Source organism: Rhizophagus irregularis, chromosome 5 (genome assembly GCF_026210795.1).
Source record: "Rhizophagus irregularis chromosome 5, complete sequence".
Classification (NCBI taxonomy): domain Eukaryota; kingdom Fungi; phylum Glomeromycota; class Glomeromycetes; order Glomerales; family Glomeraceae; genus Rhizophagus; species Rhizophagus irregularis.
The window spans coordinates 5809490-5826400 of NC_089433.1; the positions used below are offsets into that span (position 1 = coordinate 5809490).

At 29.7% G+C, this 16911-nt stretch overlaps 3 protein-coding genes across 3 annotated transcripts; 2 read left to right on the forward strand and 1 right to left on the reverse strand.

The window, feature by feature from the left end:
- Nucleotides 1-6694: 6694 nt before the first annotated feature.
- On the reverse strand, nucleotides 6695-9367 carry OCT59_025793 (uncharacterized protein; the record flags this gene model as incomplete). The annotated part of the gene is made up of 8 exons (XM_066141054.1): nucleotides 6695-7073; nucleotides 7145-7418; nucleotides 7523-8044; nucleotides 8156-8476; nucleotides 8563-8715; nucleotides 8899-8975; nucleotides 9069-9237; nucleotides 9337-9367. 8 exons carry the CDS (start codon nucleotides 9365-9367, stop codon nucleotides 6695-6697), a joined length of 1926 nt encoding a protein of 641 aa, XP_065992301.1.
- Nucleotides 9368-11274: 1907 nt separating this feature from the next.
- OCT59_025794 (uncharacterized protein) lies at nucleotides 11275-13321 on the forward strand (the record flags this gene model as incomplete). The annotated part of the gene is made up of 17 exons (XM_066141065.1): nucleotides 11275-11306; nucleotides 11373-11411; nucleotides 11479-11517; nucleotides 11584-11623; nucleotides 11792-11833; nucleotides 11915-11929; nucleotides 12035-12063; nucleotides 12154-12193; nucleotides 12275-12316; nucleotides 12394-12426; nucleotides 12507-12557; nucleotides 12648-12680; nucleotides 12769-12811; nucleotides 12892-12923; nucleotides 13014-13053; nucleotides 13137-13180; nucleotides 13280-13321. 17 exons carry the CDS (start codon nucleotides 11275-11277, stop codon nucleotides 13319-13321), a joined length of 636 nt encoding a protein of 211 aa, XP_065992302.1.
- Nucleotides 13322-13651: 330 nt separating this feature from the next.
- On the forward strand, nucleotides 13652-14342 carry OCT59_025795 (uncharacterized protein; the record flags this gene model as incomplete). Its single annotated transcript, XM_066141073.1, has 5 exons — nucleotides 13652-13664; nucleotides 13859-13890; nucleotides 13970-14012; nucleotides 14088-14118; nucleotides 14261-14342. The coding sequence occupies 5 exons, from the start codon at nucleotides 13652-13654 to the stop codon at nucleotides 14340-14342; spliced, it is 201 nt and encodes a 66-aa protein (XP_065992303.1).
- Nucleotides 14343-16911: the final 2569 nt, after the last annotated feature.

Sequence of the window (16911 nt, forward strand, 5' to 3'; positions counted from 1 at the left end):
ATCACCCGAGCCCGACGCATACTACTAAAAGGAAAGAAGGATCAGATATACAATCTCGTATAGATTACATCTTCACCTCACCTAATATCCTTCACTATAGCTTTTATGCTTATACTCATAGTGTCTCTGAAGATTTTTTTACCACAGATCATCAGGCTCTTAGTTGCTATTTGACGCAAGATTATTTCAAAAACAAGTCTAACAGCTCTAGGAAAAGCTTAGAAAATTCACTCACATATAAACCTAATACAAACCCCAAAATTCAATTTAAATATCACTTAATGACCACAGAATCCTGGTCTGATTACAAAGTTACCAACGGTATTATTTATCGACAACATATTAATGATAAACCAACCCTACCGGATATAACACCAGAACAACAGATCGAATTATATTGGTCTAATATTAAAGATATTATCAAACAGACAAAAGATCGATGTATCCCTTCTTCCACATATAAAAAATACACGAAACATGATCGTCCATTATCTTTACAACAAAATAACAACAAAATACTGATACTTCGTATGATTTTACGAAGATTTTTTAATATTAAAATTAATCGATTACAAGATGATCTTGACAAATGGAAAGATTATTGGAATACCTGGGATAAATCACGCAAATAAATTCTGGTTATCGACGTTCACTTTAACGCCAAACGTACTATTTGGCTACCATATACTTTGACGCCCAATAATATATCTGACGTTAAAAAAGATTTACAAAGCCTTTTGCGTATATCTATTGTCCTACACAAACAAAAAGAAGATTCATGGACTATTAACAAAATTAATAGATATATTAATGATAGGAATAATAATTTAATTCATAATCAAAAAAGGATGATTAATAGTATCCTTGACCGTAAACCCCAAAAAATAACATTAGATCGTTTACATTATTACGATCATCAAACTAATCAATTTCAATTTACTAACAATCCTCATATTATAGCAGAACAAACTAATTTACATTTTCAATGTTTAGGAAAAGACCTTAACGAACTTAATAATGTTAAAAAGTATAAGTCAATTCAAGACCTCCCGTTATATTGGAGATCAACCTATGAACCTATTAACAACCGTGATTGTAAACACATGACGTCATTAGCGGATGAATTTTCAATTGACGAATTATCCCAAGTCATCTCATCACTTCCAAACAATAAAGCCGCAGGCATTTCCGGCATTACATACGAAGACATCAAACATACACACCAAGACTTTAGAGAATACATTAACAAATTTTTCAATTATATTATGCAGGTCCAAATTTATCCACGGGACTGGTTACATGCATTCCTTTTCCCTATACCTAAACCAAAGGCTTGGGATTGCAAAATAGAAAATACTCGACCTATAGTCTTGTTAGAAACGTTTAGAAAATTGTTTGTCAAAATTTTGATACAAAGGATTAACATCACGCTTACGACATACAACCTGATTAATGAAAACAATCGGGCTGGCCTAACGGGACAATCCACGTTACAACCATTACAAGTCGTCCAACATATAATTGAATCTGCTTATAAAGATAAAAAACAATTATGGATTGGTCTACAAGACCTCAGCAAGGCTTACGATAGAGTTAATTTATCTCTGTTACGATTAGCATTAGAACGCCTACACTTTCCGACTACAATTACCACTCTTTTAATTTCTTTATTTAGTGATCGGAAAAATAATGTTATTTTACCTTTTGGTTTATCTGCCGATTTTGATGTACTTCAAGGCATAGACCAAGGAGAAGTCATCAGCCCAATTGTATGGATTATTTATTATGATCCTATGTTCACATATTTGTCACAATTAACCGAAAATTTACATGTCACCTCCGTTAACAAGATCAACAATATTTACCAACCTGACTCCGACCTACAGATTAATTATTCAGCATCTGTGGTGGGTTATCTTGATGATACCAGCTGGTTTGCTTCTTCCAAATCACAATTGGAATCCAACCTCCAAATAGCAAATTCTTTTTATGACATGGCGAACATCACTATCAATCATGACAAATATATCATCCTTACCAACAACCCTAAACTTTGTAATAAGGAGTTACAATTCCAGGTCACCCCTGACAAATCAATAATGATTAAAACAGCGTCACGGGCCTCATCTAACCGCATTCTTGGAATCTACATTAACGCATTTAATTCACATACGCCAACGCTAAAGAAGATTAAAAAAATAGTTAATCATTTTGCGTATACAATGCGTTTTAAAAAAATAACTCACGACCACCTTATTTATATTATTAACAAAGTATTATTACCCAAACTGGAGTATATCAATCAATTTACTATTTTCACACGTTCGCAATGTGATTCTTTATTAGCTCCAGTTAAAAAACTTTTTAAACAACATTTAAAATTACCAATTTCTACCCATAATAATATTATTCATAACAAATTATTTCCCTCCATTAATAGTTTTTTTTATAACCAATTTTATTCACATATATCAATTGTTAACGTTATTTTCAACACTCCCATGTTTTCCACTATTGGTTTACAAAAGATTTTGAATACACAATATGATTTTTGGATACCGAATTTTCCAACGTCCAAAGACCTATCTAATCCTATTTCTTCAAATTATCAATCCCTTTTAACCCGACAATTACGTCTCTTTAACAAGTTTTATATAACTTTTTTACCACACTGTAACACGTCTATCACAGGTGGTAGTAACTCTATAATATCGTATTTTAATTCACATGATTCTCTCGATACTTTATCCAGTAACGACCTTCAAAGTTTACGGAAAAAACGTATAATGTTTATGGATCAATTAACTTCCCTCGACGGTTCTTTTCTAAGTACCTGGAAAGACGTCAAAAAACAAAACCCTAAGGCAAATTTTAAAGGACCTACGCCCAAGTGGTTTCAAAACCTTGAACAATTTAATATTCTGGTGGATGACAGTTCACGACGCCTATTACGAAATTTGATAGTTTCGCCTCCGGCCAGATTTGACTCTATGTCTCCCCCTTTACGAAAAGCTCATAAATACCGCCCTAAGAATGAATGGACCATTTCTTGGGACATGGTACACCAGTGTGAATTATATGGCTAAGGTTGCTTGTCTAAACCTCTTCAAAATCCTACGATTAGTTTCGTCAAAATTTTACTATAGATTTATTATAGTTTCGGCAGAGTTTCGGCAGTTTCGGCATTTATAATAAGTTTCGGCAGTTTCGCCTTTCTCCAAAGTTTCGCCAGTTTTTTAATATAACTTTAATATAGTTTTGGCAGAATTTCGCTTTTCAGCAAAACGCCATCTTGCCTAAACCCCTAGGTTTCGGCAAGCAACCTTATATATGGCAAGACGATTGAACAACAAAATGATTTATATGGTACTAGCCTTACTTACCGAACACATTATCTTCCTGTGGTTAATGCAGATATTAGAACCAATTTAACACCCAAAAGAATAACCCCTATTTTACATCCTTGTACAGGACTATGTGGTCATAGTGTACCTTTTAGTGGTGATCTACGTCCAAAATGTGTTATTGTTTCTTTAACATCACATTTGATTCTTTTTAAAGTTCATGCAAAAACTTTTATACCTAATAAACCTTTTATAAAATTAGAGAAATTTTTTATTTTTCCAGTTACACCTTTACATACCCTTCGTACTCAAGCGTTTACATATAGTAAATATAGATTAATTACACCCAATGTTTTACCTCCAACGATTCCTGTTTTATCTTCTTTGGACTCATATTTAAATGAGAATTCTTTATTATTTACTAATAATTTGATCAATTTAAATTTAAATATCTCTTCTTCCCTTTTTATTAAAAATATTTTCGTAGGAAATAGAGATTTAATTATTCAACTTTTAGAAATAGCTAAACAATTTTTGTCACGGAAAAAATTTATTTTTTATACTGATGGTTCCTTTGCTTCTATAGATGTTAATTCTTCTACTCAAACTCAAATGGGTTTTGCCTGGATAGAGATTACTGATATAACTCCTGATTCCAGTTCTCCTCCACCAATATACAAAGGCGCTTTATCTTTTAATCCGTCTTCTACCAAAGCAGAAGTTTATGCGCTTTTAACAGCCATTATTGCTGTACCTGATGCGAGCGAATTGGATGTCTTCACAGACTCGCTGAACGTTATTCATACTTTCCATACAGTTACTAATAAATTAACCTCCACAAGAAGAACGTTGAAATGCAATAATCACCTAGCGTGGCGCCTAATAGACACGTTAATTACGAAGAAATCATTAATCGTCCGTTTACACAAAGTCAAAGCTCACTCCAATAATTTTTGGAATGATATGGCTGATAATTTAGCTAATGCTACACGACAACTGGCACCCTATGAAATCAATCCCACAACTTTACCGGGTTCTTTATTGACCCCTATTTGGGCTTCTATAGCGCCGATTGACCGTGATATCAGAAAATTTTGTCACAATTTAACAGATGTTTACACTTTTAATCAATTTTTGGGTAATTCTTCACTCTCACCCATTTTTGATAGATTCCCCTTATCCTCAATACATTGGCCTCTAACTAGAGCGTGGTTGCAATTTAATTCCACACCGGATGTATGTAGCTCCACCAAATCCTCACACCACGCCTATCGAATTAAAGCACTTAATCATATACTTCCTTGTGGTGATGTTCTTACCAAACATTACCCTGATTTCTACCCCAATAATTATATACCCTGCCCGGTGTGCAATGACCATCAAGATACTAATGAACATTTGGGAATTTGTTCAAATCTTTTACCTGTAATTAATCACATTTTAGTGGAACACAAGAATATACTACAACGTCTCCTTGAGGAGCATACTTCGTACAATCCTGCCCTCATCACACAATCCATCGATCAGTTGGATCTTTTATCACCGATCTCGGAGTCGAACTCTTACACCCATCCAATATATTTAATTATACACCAACTTATTTCACAAGATTTTTATAACCTTGTGCGGTCTTTTACCTTTAATGATAAACTTACCCGTTCCATCATATGGGAATTCTTAATCTTATTTCACGACCAAATCTATCAACAAATATGGCCTAAACATTGTTCTTTGCTGAAATTGTGGGAACAACGTAATGGAATCACACCCAAACGCAAACGTGATTTTCGTAAGAAAAAACCTAGGAACTCACGTGATCACCAAACAGCACAGCTTATTACTCAACCTAGAATTGTCTCTACTTCTTTTCACGGATCACAAAATCTCTCTCCGCCTAGAGCTAGGACGAACTTTTCACCTTCAGATGGTATTTCTCGCCGTTCATCCCACCCTTGGACTTCTTCGGCCCCGTCTACTCGTCCTTCTCACTTACCGCAACTACCGATGTGGTTGATTTTGTGCACATGTAATTTTTTACATTCCGGTGGATGGTTATCTTCTGTCCGGCATCCTAGTAGTTTTGAGTTAAATATAGATAATTTTTCTTCTTCATGTAATTTTAATTTTAATTTTTTTAGTTCTTCCTTTTCTTTTGATCGTACTTTCTGAACTCCCGGTTATGCCTGTTTGTTCGGTTGAATAATGGGCAAGACGACCCCTTCGGGCTTCTTCCGAGAGGTTGGGTATAACACTAGCTTAGAATTCATTGATCTCTTAGACCATGTTTATTCCTATTTAGCGTTCGACCCCAGTCGAGTCTATATTTTAAAAATAAAAAATAAAAAATAAAAAAAAATACTTTTCGATATACCTGATACGCAAAACGTCAAAACGTGAAACTTTTTTTTTGAAGTATAATATTGAAGTATTATATTTACACTTTATACTTTTTAATTTTAGCAATGAGCTCTAAGACATTACAAAGTATAGAAGGTAAGTGTTTATTTATTATTTTCTTGTTAAATTTTTAAGTTTTTTTTCAAGTCTAACGAACAGGGCGGACATGCATTATATCACAATGTCGATCACTTGCCGATCATGATATAAGTGATATCACGTTAAATTTGAAGCTTTATTCCAAGCAATAAATGTCCTGACAATTTATGTTAAATTATTTTATTTAATAGTTTAATTTACCAATAAATTAATATAAAAGTATTGTGGCAAAATAAGGTGTGTTTCCAAAGTTAGATTTTATGTCAAATTTTCAATAATTAATATATATGCTATATATATGCCGATCATCTGCTAACGTGACTTTGAAGCTTTGGGCGAAGCCACAGATCTTCGGGCGAAACTTGAAACTTTTACAGTATATTATTTAGGTATTCAAGAATCAATGGCTAAAATAAACCTGGATAATTTTTGATAACCCAAAAGTTATCATTAAATAAATGCTTACAATTATTGTAAAATTAATATATGTCTGATATTTGACAAAATCTTTATGAATTATTTTAAGAACTAATTTATTAACAATAAATAAAATAAAGTAAATAAAATCGAAATTTTTTACATCATTATGTAGAATTTGTGAAAAAACTAATTCAACGGTATTTTTTTATGTGATAATATTAGACAAGTGATCGGCAAAATGATCAGCAATATCGTGATAATATGGGGATGTCTGCCCTGTTAGTCTAACGTTACATTTTGCTTATTGTTTTATTGACTTATTGATACAAAAAATGAAGAACATAATTACTAAGTGAAAATAATTGTAATATTATTATATTTTACTTATACCATACATTAAAAACCTAATAAAGAATAATGAATAAAAAGGTAATCTAGCTGTTTATATTTTTCTTTATGGATTGGGATAAATTGTGCGATAATTTTGAAATTTTTCTCTTTTTCCTAGATGGCATCATATTAGGATCATTCTCTTTAGAATGTTTACGCCTTTGGATTGAAGCTACTTGTACTGGAATTTTGCGATTTTTCACATTAAATCTTGAATCCAAATTTTGATAATTTTGGTGTAAATATGATACTAGTTGTCCATTAGATGTATTCTTAGCTTTTTCATACCCCTTTTGAAAACTTTCCATGCCTAATAATAATTGATCGTTATTTGTAACATCTTGATAAACAGAATCAAGAAATTCTTTAATTAACTTGACACGATATTCTCTATTTTGGTGATTAAGTTCTAATTCCGAAGATCTAAAATAAAATATCATAAACACTATAATATCAGACAATTTATTTAAAAATTTAAGCATTATTATATATACCTTGCAAAGATTTCCGATGAGTTCGTATCTAACAATCTCAGTGCATTATTTTCCAATAAATTTGCATGATTATTTTCTGATGGGCTTGCATTGTTATTGTTATTTTCCAATGGGCTTTCTGGACTTTCTGATGGATTTGTATTATTATTTTCCCATATATTATTTATGTTACTATCATTTCCTAATATGTTTGTGGCGTTATTTTCTAAAAAATCCTTAGTTTTTATTTCAGCATGAAATTTTACATAAAAGGATTTGTCCATTACACAAATGCCTTGTGCGATATAAGTATAACACATCAAAAATAATGAAGGTATATAGTTGATTGATGATTAATGGCCACAGCTGCTTGATGTTTATAAGGCCCTCCTGCATTACCTTTCGGACATGTGCATATACCAATATTTGAATCAACTATATAAAATATATCTGACTTTGACGTACTTTGAACATAATACATATGTTCAATATTAGCAGAAACAATTTTATTTTGGTCAACAGATTCCCACCTTGGACAAAAAAACCTTTTTGAAATACTGTTTAATTGCTTATTTGCAATAGCTAAAAGCTTCCTTTCATAAAATCTTTCCATATTACCAATAATAAAAAAATAAATTTGAATAGGATTATAAGCTTTAACTCTACTAAAAATAATATCTTTTATAATTCCAAAGCTCCTTTCTACATAATTATTTGTATGATTTCCTCTTGTTGAAGCACCATTACGAAATGATACTGCCCAAAATTCTCTTCTTTCCCAAAGGAGTGAACAATGCCTTGCCAATTTAGAATACTTATTATACCATTGTAACTGGAATTTCTGGTATTCAACATTCATAATATTTTCTGAATTGGCATATAAAATTCTTTTAAAATCTGAAATAACTGTTGAACGATCATCTTTTTTAATTTGGTTATTAGCATTCCATAGTCAACGCCATAATGCTTGTAGCACATGAAATATACAAAGAAACCTTTTTGAATTTGGCCAGCAAAGTTCAATAGCATTACGTTCAGCTGCAGAATCATCAGTCATAAACATAGAAGGATCTAGATCTACTCCTCGACCAAAAAATGCATTTGAAGGTAAAATACTTTTTAATTTATTAATGGCAAATTCAATTGTAACTTCTGATTCATCAGAAGTTAAAAAAAGATCAAAAGGAAGCGCACCAGCAACACAACTGGTATATAATAACGTAATTGAAGTATTTAAAGGATCAAAGCTAGATGATGCATCAAAATAACAGATCTCTCCTGCCTGTCTAATTTTTTCATGCACTCTTTTCATTAAATTAGTTACAATAGCAAGAATAAATGGTTGCCCAAGTTCTTTATTATATTCACATAGTATTGCATTTCCTAATCCTGAATTATAACTTCTTCTTTTAATTTTTCAAACATTCTTGATCCATTACTTGCACCTAAATTAATTTCTCTATATTTTTTAAAGAGATTGTAAACAAAATTATAGTCTGAATTTGTTGCTCGGTCAGCCAACAAAGTAATTAATTCCTTTTCATTAGCAGCTGCTAAATGTAAATTATCTTCATAAGTATAAATTGCAGTTGCTGGTGAGTAACCATTTTTAAATAATTCAATATATTTATCTCAGGTAATTTTGCTAACTGGGCGGAAGCTAAGTGATTCAGCTGAATATGGAATATGATTATATATATATTTAATGTGTACATGCATTATTAAATTTTTTTTTTCAATGCGCATTAACATTTTGGATTGACAATTAATATTACGTGTACGAAGGCTATTTTCTTGTTTACTAGTTCTTGAACCCTGTTTTGTTTTTACAGTTTTACTATGTATACAATGCCTTTCTTCTTTAAAAACAATTTTTTTTCCTGTTATAGTTTGCTCTCTAGTTATACATATTGTAGTCTTTGATTTTTCTTAAAATTTTTCAAACCATATCAATGCATCATCTTTTGTTTGAATATTTATTAATAAGTCAAAGATAAATTGCTTTAACTCTATATCTTTATCAGTAAATAATGATGGAAGTATGTCCATTTTTTCAAGCTGATATTTATAATCACAAGGCAAAATTTCTTTTAAGTCAGGTGGCAATTCGGACTCTAATAAGCAAAATGTAACGTTAGACTTGAAAAAAAACTTAAAAATTTAACAAGAAAATAATAAATAAACACTTAATAAACATAAAAATAAAACTATACCTTCTATACTTTGTAATGTCTTAGAGCTCATTGCTAAAATTAAAAAGTATAAAGTGTAAGTATAATACTTCAATATTATACTTCAAAAAAAAATTTTCGCGTTTCGTATATCGAAAAGTATATAATGTAATACAGATCAAATATCACAATAATCACATATCATGTGACTTTTAAAAAACTGCACCCACAAAACGGGAGTGCAATTGTACAACTGCTTCTATCATGTAATCTTAGATATTTGCATCAGGAACTTATAAAATTTTCGAAAGCAATTTATCAAAAGAAATCAAAATTTTTTGCCCAAATCAAAATTTTTTGCAACAAGTCACATATTAAAATAAATCACATGATAATATTATTATTGGTTCTAGATAGATATTATCATGTGATTACATTCAGTAAGCTGGAAACCTGAAGTTCAAAATTCGAAACTCTTCATAATTCCAGCCAGAGACACCTGGTGACTTGAGCTTAATTCTGGCCAAAATCAAAATAAATCGAAATTTTTAGTCAACTGAAAGAAATTTTAATTCAAATTGAAATAATATTTACTGGGCTAAAATAAATGCTATAGCAATAGTATATATAAAACATGCACACACATTTAAAAAATTTGAAGTAAAATCTTTATTATATTTTTGTAAAGTAGTACATGAGAAAGGGTCGGCCAGTTAAGTAAAAAATGAAACTAATAAGAGATATTGGAGTAGCAGATTGTTTCAAGGAAAGAATTTTGCTAAGCCCCAACCCATATAATGGCAGTTCCTTCCCTGCTACTCAGTAACGATGTAAAATCAAGTTGGATAATTGATTTATATAGATATAAGGATATAAAAATTATTAATTATTTTGGTACATTGTGATCAAATTTTGATTTCATCGGGAAATTTTTTAAGATGCAGAACTGCGGAGATCTGTAAAATTAGCAGATCTCCGCATTTTTTTTGTGAATTTATGTGGAAGTCTGTGATTTTGCAGATTTCTGCTTTTTATTTTTTACAAAGTTATGCAATAATCTGCAATTTTGCAAGTTTCCGATTTTTATGTATGAATTTCTGCGGTAATCTGCGATTTTGCAGATTTCTGCTTTTTTTTATGTGAAATTTATGCGGAAGTCTGCAATTTTGCAGATTTTTGCTTTTTTTTCATTAAAATATCAGTTCGATCTGCAATTTCATCATTGATTTAATATTTAAACTTTAATTAACTCTAACTTGATTTAATACCTAAATGATTTTTTCTACAATACTCTTTAAAAAGAAAAACTTTACAAGACTTTAAAAAAATAATTTTTTCTACAACACTTATTACTAAAGAAAAAAACTTTGTGAAATAATTTTTCTACAACACCTTTTAGGAAATAATCTGTTAAAGATTCCAAAGAAAAAATATTTCTATTATTTTTTAAGCTTCGAAACTTATCAGAGAAATTTTTTTTTTAAAAAAAAAAATTTATTTGTAAGGTTCGGAGTCTTTAAGGCAAATTTGTCTAACATTCGGCACATAATCTATGCAACATGCAGGGAAATTAGAACTAAAAAGAAGTCGTATTCCTTTTTTTTCTTTGAAAAAAAAAATTTTTTTTAATGAACGTCAGTTAACGTTCAGTTTGTAAGTCAAGAACATAATAGAGTCTATTGTCAATTTAATTTGGAGGTATATCACCTCTGAAACTTTAATTATTTTTAGAGAAAAAAAAATTTTTTTATATTATATAGGTTCCAGATGGAATCTATCGATGATTTTATTTGGAATTCGGAGGTATGCTTACCTCCGAAATTTAATTTATTTTTTTTAAAAAAAAATTTTTTTTTTATATTATATAGGTTCCGGATAGAACCTATCAAAGATATTGGAATTCGGAGATATGCTTACCTCCGAATCTTAATTTATTTTTTTTAAAAAAAAATAATTTTTTTTATATTATATAGGTTCTGGATGGAACCTATTAAAGATATTGGAATTCGGAGGTATGCTAACCTCTGAATCTTAATTAATTTTTTTTTAAAAAAAATAATTTTTTTTATATTATATAGGTTCCGGATGGAACCTATCAAAGATATTGGAATTCAGAGGTATACTTACCTCCGAATCTTAATTTATTTAAAAAAAAAATAATAATTTTTTATTTATATTATATAGGTTCTGGATGGAACCTATCGATGATTTTGAAATTCGGAGGTATATTAACTTCCAAATCTTTAATTTATTTTTTAAAAAAAAAATAATTTTTATTATATTATATAGGTTCCGGATGGAACCTATTGATGATTTTTGGAATTCAGAGGTATGCTTACCTCCGAATCTTAATTTATTTTAAAAAAATAATTTTTTATTTAACGAACGCCACTAACGTTCATTTTTCATATTTTTAAGTCCTGGAAGCCAAAGTACGGCTCAGGACATTTTTTTTTAATTAAGTTATCTAATGAACGTTGCTAACGTTCGATTATAGGTCCTGGACGCCGAAGAACAGTTCTGGACATTTATTTTGAAGGTAAAACCTTTACTTTCAAAATTTTTTTTTATATTTTTGTTTAACGAACGTCGCTAACGTTCATTTTTTATTTTTTTTTAGGTCCTGGATGCCAAAGTACGGCTCCGGACATTTATTTCGAAGGTAAAATTTACCTCCGAATTTTTTTTTATTTTATTTATACCTACGAACATTAATTTACGTTCGTTTTACATTTTATAGGTTCTGGACGCCAAAGTACGGCTCCAGACGTTAATTTCGAAGGTAAAACCTTTACCTTTGATTTTTTTTTTATTATTATTTAACGAACGTTAATTAATGTTCGTTTTTATATTTTATAGGTCCTGGACGCCAAAACCAGCTCCGGACTTTACTTTGAAGGTAAAACCTTCGAAAAAAAAAATTTTTTTTTTTGTTAACTTTATTGACGAACGTTAACTAAGTTTCATCTTATTTTTTTAGATAAAGGAAGCTGAAACTGAGTTCCGGGCTCCTATATCGAAGGTAAAATAAACCTTTAAATTTTTTTTTCTTTTTATTTAAACGAACGTTCACTAATGTTCGTTATTCTTTTTTTTTAGGTAAAGGAAGCCGAAAGAACTTCCATATCGAAGGTAAAATCTTCGATTTTTTTTTTATTATTTTATTTAATGAACGTTACTAATTCTAATATTCATTTTTTTATTTTTCGTAGGTACAACCGTACAAGAAACTGAAAGGCAGGTTCCGGTCTCCTATTTTGAAGGTAAGGCTTCGAAATTTCATTTTACTTTTTTTCTTTTATTTTAGCGAAATGTTTACTAACGTTTCGTTTTTCTTTTTTGTAGGACTACAGCACTCTGGACGCTTCGTGGGCTCCATTTCGAAGGTATATTATCCTTTATATTTTTCGAAAGTGTTTATTTTTATTAGTTTTTTTTACAAACGTTAACTAACATTCGTTTTCATTTTTGTAGGTCCAAGACGCCGAAAGTACGTGTCTCAGATTCAATTTCGAAGGTAAATAACTTCAAAAAAAAAGGAGTCTCTTTTTTTTTTAACGAACGTTCACTAACGTTCGTTTTTCTTTTTCTTTGTAGGTCCAGGACGCCGAAGGACTTTAATTTCGAAGGTAAACTTCGATTTTATTTTTATTTTTTATTTAATTTTTTTTTGTTTATTTTAATGAAGCATTATTAACGTTTCAATTTTCTTTTTTTAGGTTTCTGGCTCTCCTGAATTCTCCTGGACGGAATTTCAAGGTATTTCTTCAAAATTCTTTTATTTTTTTTATTTTATTGTTGTAAAAGAACGTTTCTAACGTTCTTTATTCTTTTTTTTTTAGATTTTTGGCTCTCTGGTTTCAGCCTGGACGGAATTTTCAACATGGTTAGTTTCGTAACGAACTTTTCATTACGAAACTATTTTTTTTTTTATTTTATTTAAACGAAACGTTACTAATGTTTTGATTTCTTTTTCTTTTGTAAGTTTTCCGGTAGCCACCTGGATTGGACGGGATTTCAAAGATGAAACTTCGAAATTATTGTATTTTCATTTTTTATTTGAACGAAATGTAGACTAACATTTCGATATTATTTTTTCGTAGGTTGACGGCTTCATAATACCCTTTCTTGAAAGAATTTCGAAGGTATACTTCGAAATTCTTTTACTTTTTTTATTATTTTTGATGAAACGTTACTAATGTTTCGTTTTTTCTTTTTTTTGTAGGTTGACGGCTTCCTGTGAACCTTTCCGATTACAACATTCAAAAAGAATCCACTCTTCCATCTTTCTCCGTCTTCGTGGCGATATGCAAATTTTTGTTAAAAAACTATTACTTTGGAAGTTGAGTCTTCTGGAATGAATTTTGAAGGTAAACTTTGAAATTCTTTTACTTTTTTTGTTTTTTTTTATTTGAACGAAATGTTTACTAACGTTTCAATTTTCCCTTTTTACGGCTTTCCAGATGCCTCCTGGATGAAATTTCGAAGGTAAAACTTTGAAAAAATAATTTTTTTTTGTTTTATTTTAACGAACGTTCATTAACGTTTGTTTTTATTTTTGTAGATCCAGGATGCTGCCGGACTTCCATATTGAAGGTAAAACCTTCGAAAATTATTTTTTATTAATTAATTTATTGACGAACGTTAACTAACGTTCGTATATCTTTTTTTTTAGGTAAAGGAAGCCGAAAGACAAGTTCCAGACTCCCATATCGAAGGTAAAACCTTTCAAAATTATTTTTTATTAATTTATTTGACGAACATTAGTAACGTTCATATTTCTTTTATTTTAGGTCCTGGGTTCCCATTTAAAGAACTTCAAAGGTAAATACTTTGAAGTTTCTTTTTTTTTTACTTCTTTAATGATCGTTATACTAATGATCGTTTTTTCTTCTATGTTTAAGTCCCAGACTGCTGGGTTAGATATTTCGAAGCTGCTTGCTTCGAAATTTTTTTTCGTTTGTAGGTATCCGTTGTTTGTTGGAATCGAACTAACTGGAACAATGTCCAAACCATTAACAACATGTAAATGTGCAGTAAAGAGATGATGAATAGCAATGACTAGTAATAGATTTCAATTGTATTTGTAAACTTGTTAATATATAATAAAAAAGTAATTTTGATTATATAAATAAATTAGTAATTAATGCAATAAATTAATTTGTATTATTGTGACGCAGATTTTTACTGAAAAAAATTGCTGAGGTATTTCGAAGGTTTTTATTTAAAAATCTGCGCAGAACTTTGTTATTTATAAAATCTGCGCAGTTTTTTATTGGATTTTTCCTCTAATGTTTTGCGCCAGGGTATAAGATCTGCGCAGATATAATTTCTGAAAATCTGCGCAGATCTGCTCCCCAAAAAATTTCCCGATGTTAAGAATAAAATCAAATTGCTACTTCTTACCATTTTAGACACTAACAATTGTGATTTTATTTAAAATAATCTATAATCTTTAATAAATAAATTCCAATATTTACAGTGATTTATGGAAAAAGATTTCAATATTATAACAATATAATTGTCGTGATTAAAGTCACTGGTTAAATGATGAGATATCGGGTTGTGACATATCAGATAAAATCGGAAAAATATCATAAACTGATATGCCACTAGCAGATCATTTTAAAAATTGAACATAGATTAGTAACCGATAGGCAAGTGATATTTATATGATTATAAATAATTTTTTTAAACTCATATCAACAAGTTATCTGGTTCTTATTGGATATCTGATAAATTATTGATTTTTATATGATAATAATATAATATTTATATAATATTTATATTATTGTACAAATAATTTTTTAAGATAATCGTATTTGAAGTGTTAAAATTTTAGAGTTTTGCCATAGTTTCAGCATTCCAATCTTTTTACTGTATAATAATTTTTTTAATTTCAAACGGTTACCAATAAATCTATATGTAATTAAAATTTATTGTAAAATTATTTATTGTAATATTTTTATTTTATTGTATGTAATAAACTGATTTTTTATTGATAAAGAACTTAATTAATGATATATGTTGAAGTTCACGTCCTAAAGTAAAAAAAAGAAATATTAATACATTCATTTCTTTGAAGCAATTAAGTAAAACTCCCACTCATACTATCTTCAAGTCTGGGTTCGATTAAGAATATCTGGTAGAAGAAAAAAAATTAGAGTAAATGTTAGTAATATATAATATATTAATAAAAAAGAACCTCCTCTTCCCTCTAACTTACATACTTAAAATTCAAATTCGGGTTCATCCAAGAAGTCTAAGGAATATAAATATATTTTTTATTCCTATGCACACACACACCCACCCATCCCATTCACCTGTCTGGTTCACGTCCCTACAAAAGACAAGAAATCTAAGAAGCTCAGCATCCTAAAAAATTAGAAAAAAAAACATTAGTATTGTTTCTTTAATGAATTAAGCTTTATTTTTACATGTACTGTACATATAACACTCACTTTTTACTTGTATAGTTTATTCAAGTCCGATGTTTGACATCTTACAAAAGAAGAAATCCAAAAAGTTGTCCTACAAAAAAAAAAAGTACGGATAAATAATTTTTTTAAAAAAAAATTATCAATGATCAGTAAATTAATTAGGAACTGATCGGAAATATGTATATCATATGATTATGGAGTAATAGAGTCGTATGCATACTCCTTTCCTCTTCTTTTTTTTTTTTAGGTTCAGACCAGTAAGTTAAATATATATATATATATATATTAATAAATAGAACCTTTTCTTTATTCTTTTTTTATAGCTTCTGGTCCTCTTTTAAACGCCATTCAGACTGGTAAGTTTAAAAATTTTTTTTTAAATAGAAGGTGTATAGGCATATACTAACCTTTTACTTTTTTCTTTTTGTAGGTTCTGGACCTTTTTTATACGCTGTAAGTTTTAAAAAAAAATTTTTTTTTAAATAGAAAGTGTACAGTCAATTCCTTCTATAGTCACTCCCATTATAAACACATTCTACTATATAGTCATACCAGTTAAATGTTCAAAACACTTTATTATTAAAATCTATCCTATATAGTCACAATCTATCTATAGTAACTATCACACCTATCCTCAAAAATCTTATATTAAAAAGAACCGTTTATAATCACAGTTATATAAAGAATATATTAAATAACTTGACATCTAATAATCGTATAAAAATATATCATAGCTTGTTAGAATTGTCTTACTGAGACGAATTGAATAGTGGTAGTTTTATCATTTTACTTTGCTAGTGTTAATAGCCAGACCTCCCATTGCCTCTTATGAGACTAATCTCGGGTCTGTGTCCTATCATCTCCATGGGTAACCATTAAACTGAGTACTTAATTCCTCAGGTAACAGCACCACTTGAAGACATCTCCCATCGGGTCATTTTAGGCTGATCTGAAGCTAGGTACACGCCGCCTACTTATCTTATATCCATTGCATGATACTGGTACTCAATTTATTTTACGACCTTTAGAGAGCACCTACTTTCATGGAGGACTTTCAACAGGTAATATCAACCATTTACATCAGGAAATTTTATAGTGCGAAAAATTGCGTAAGTTTACGATTTTGTAAGTTTACGAAAGTTTATGGCATAATATTTCGAAAAATTTCAAAATATTA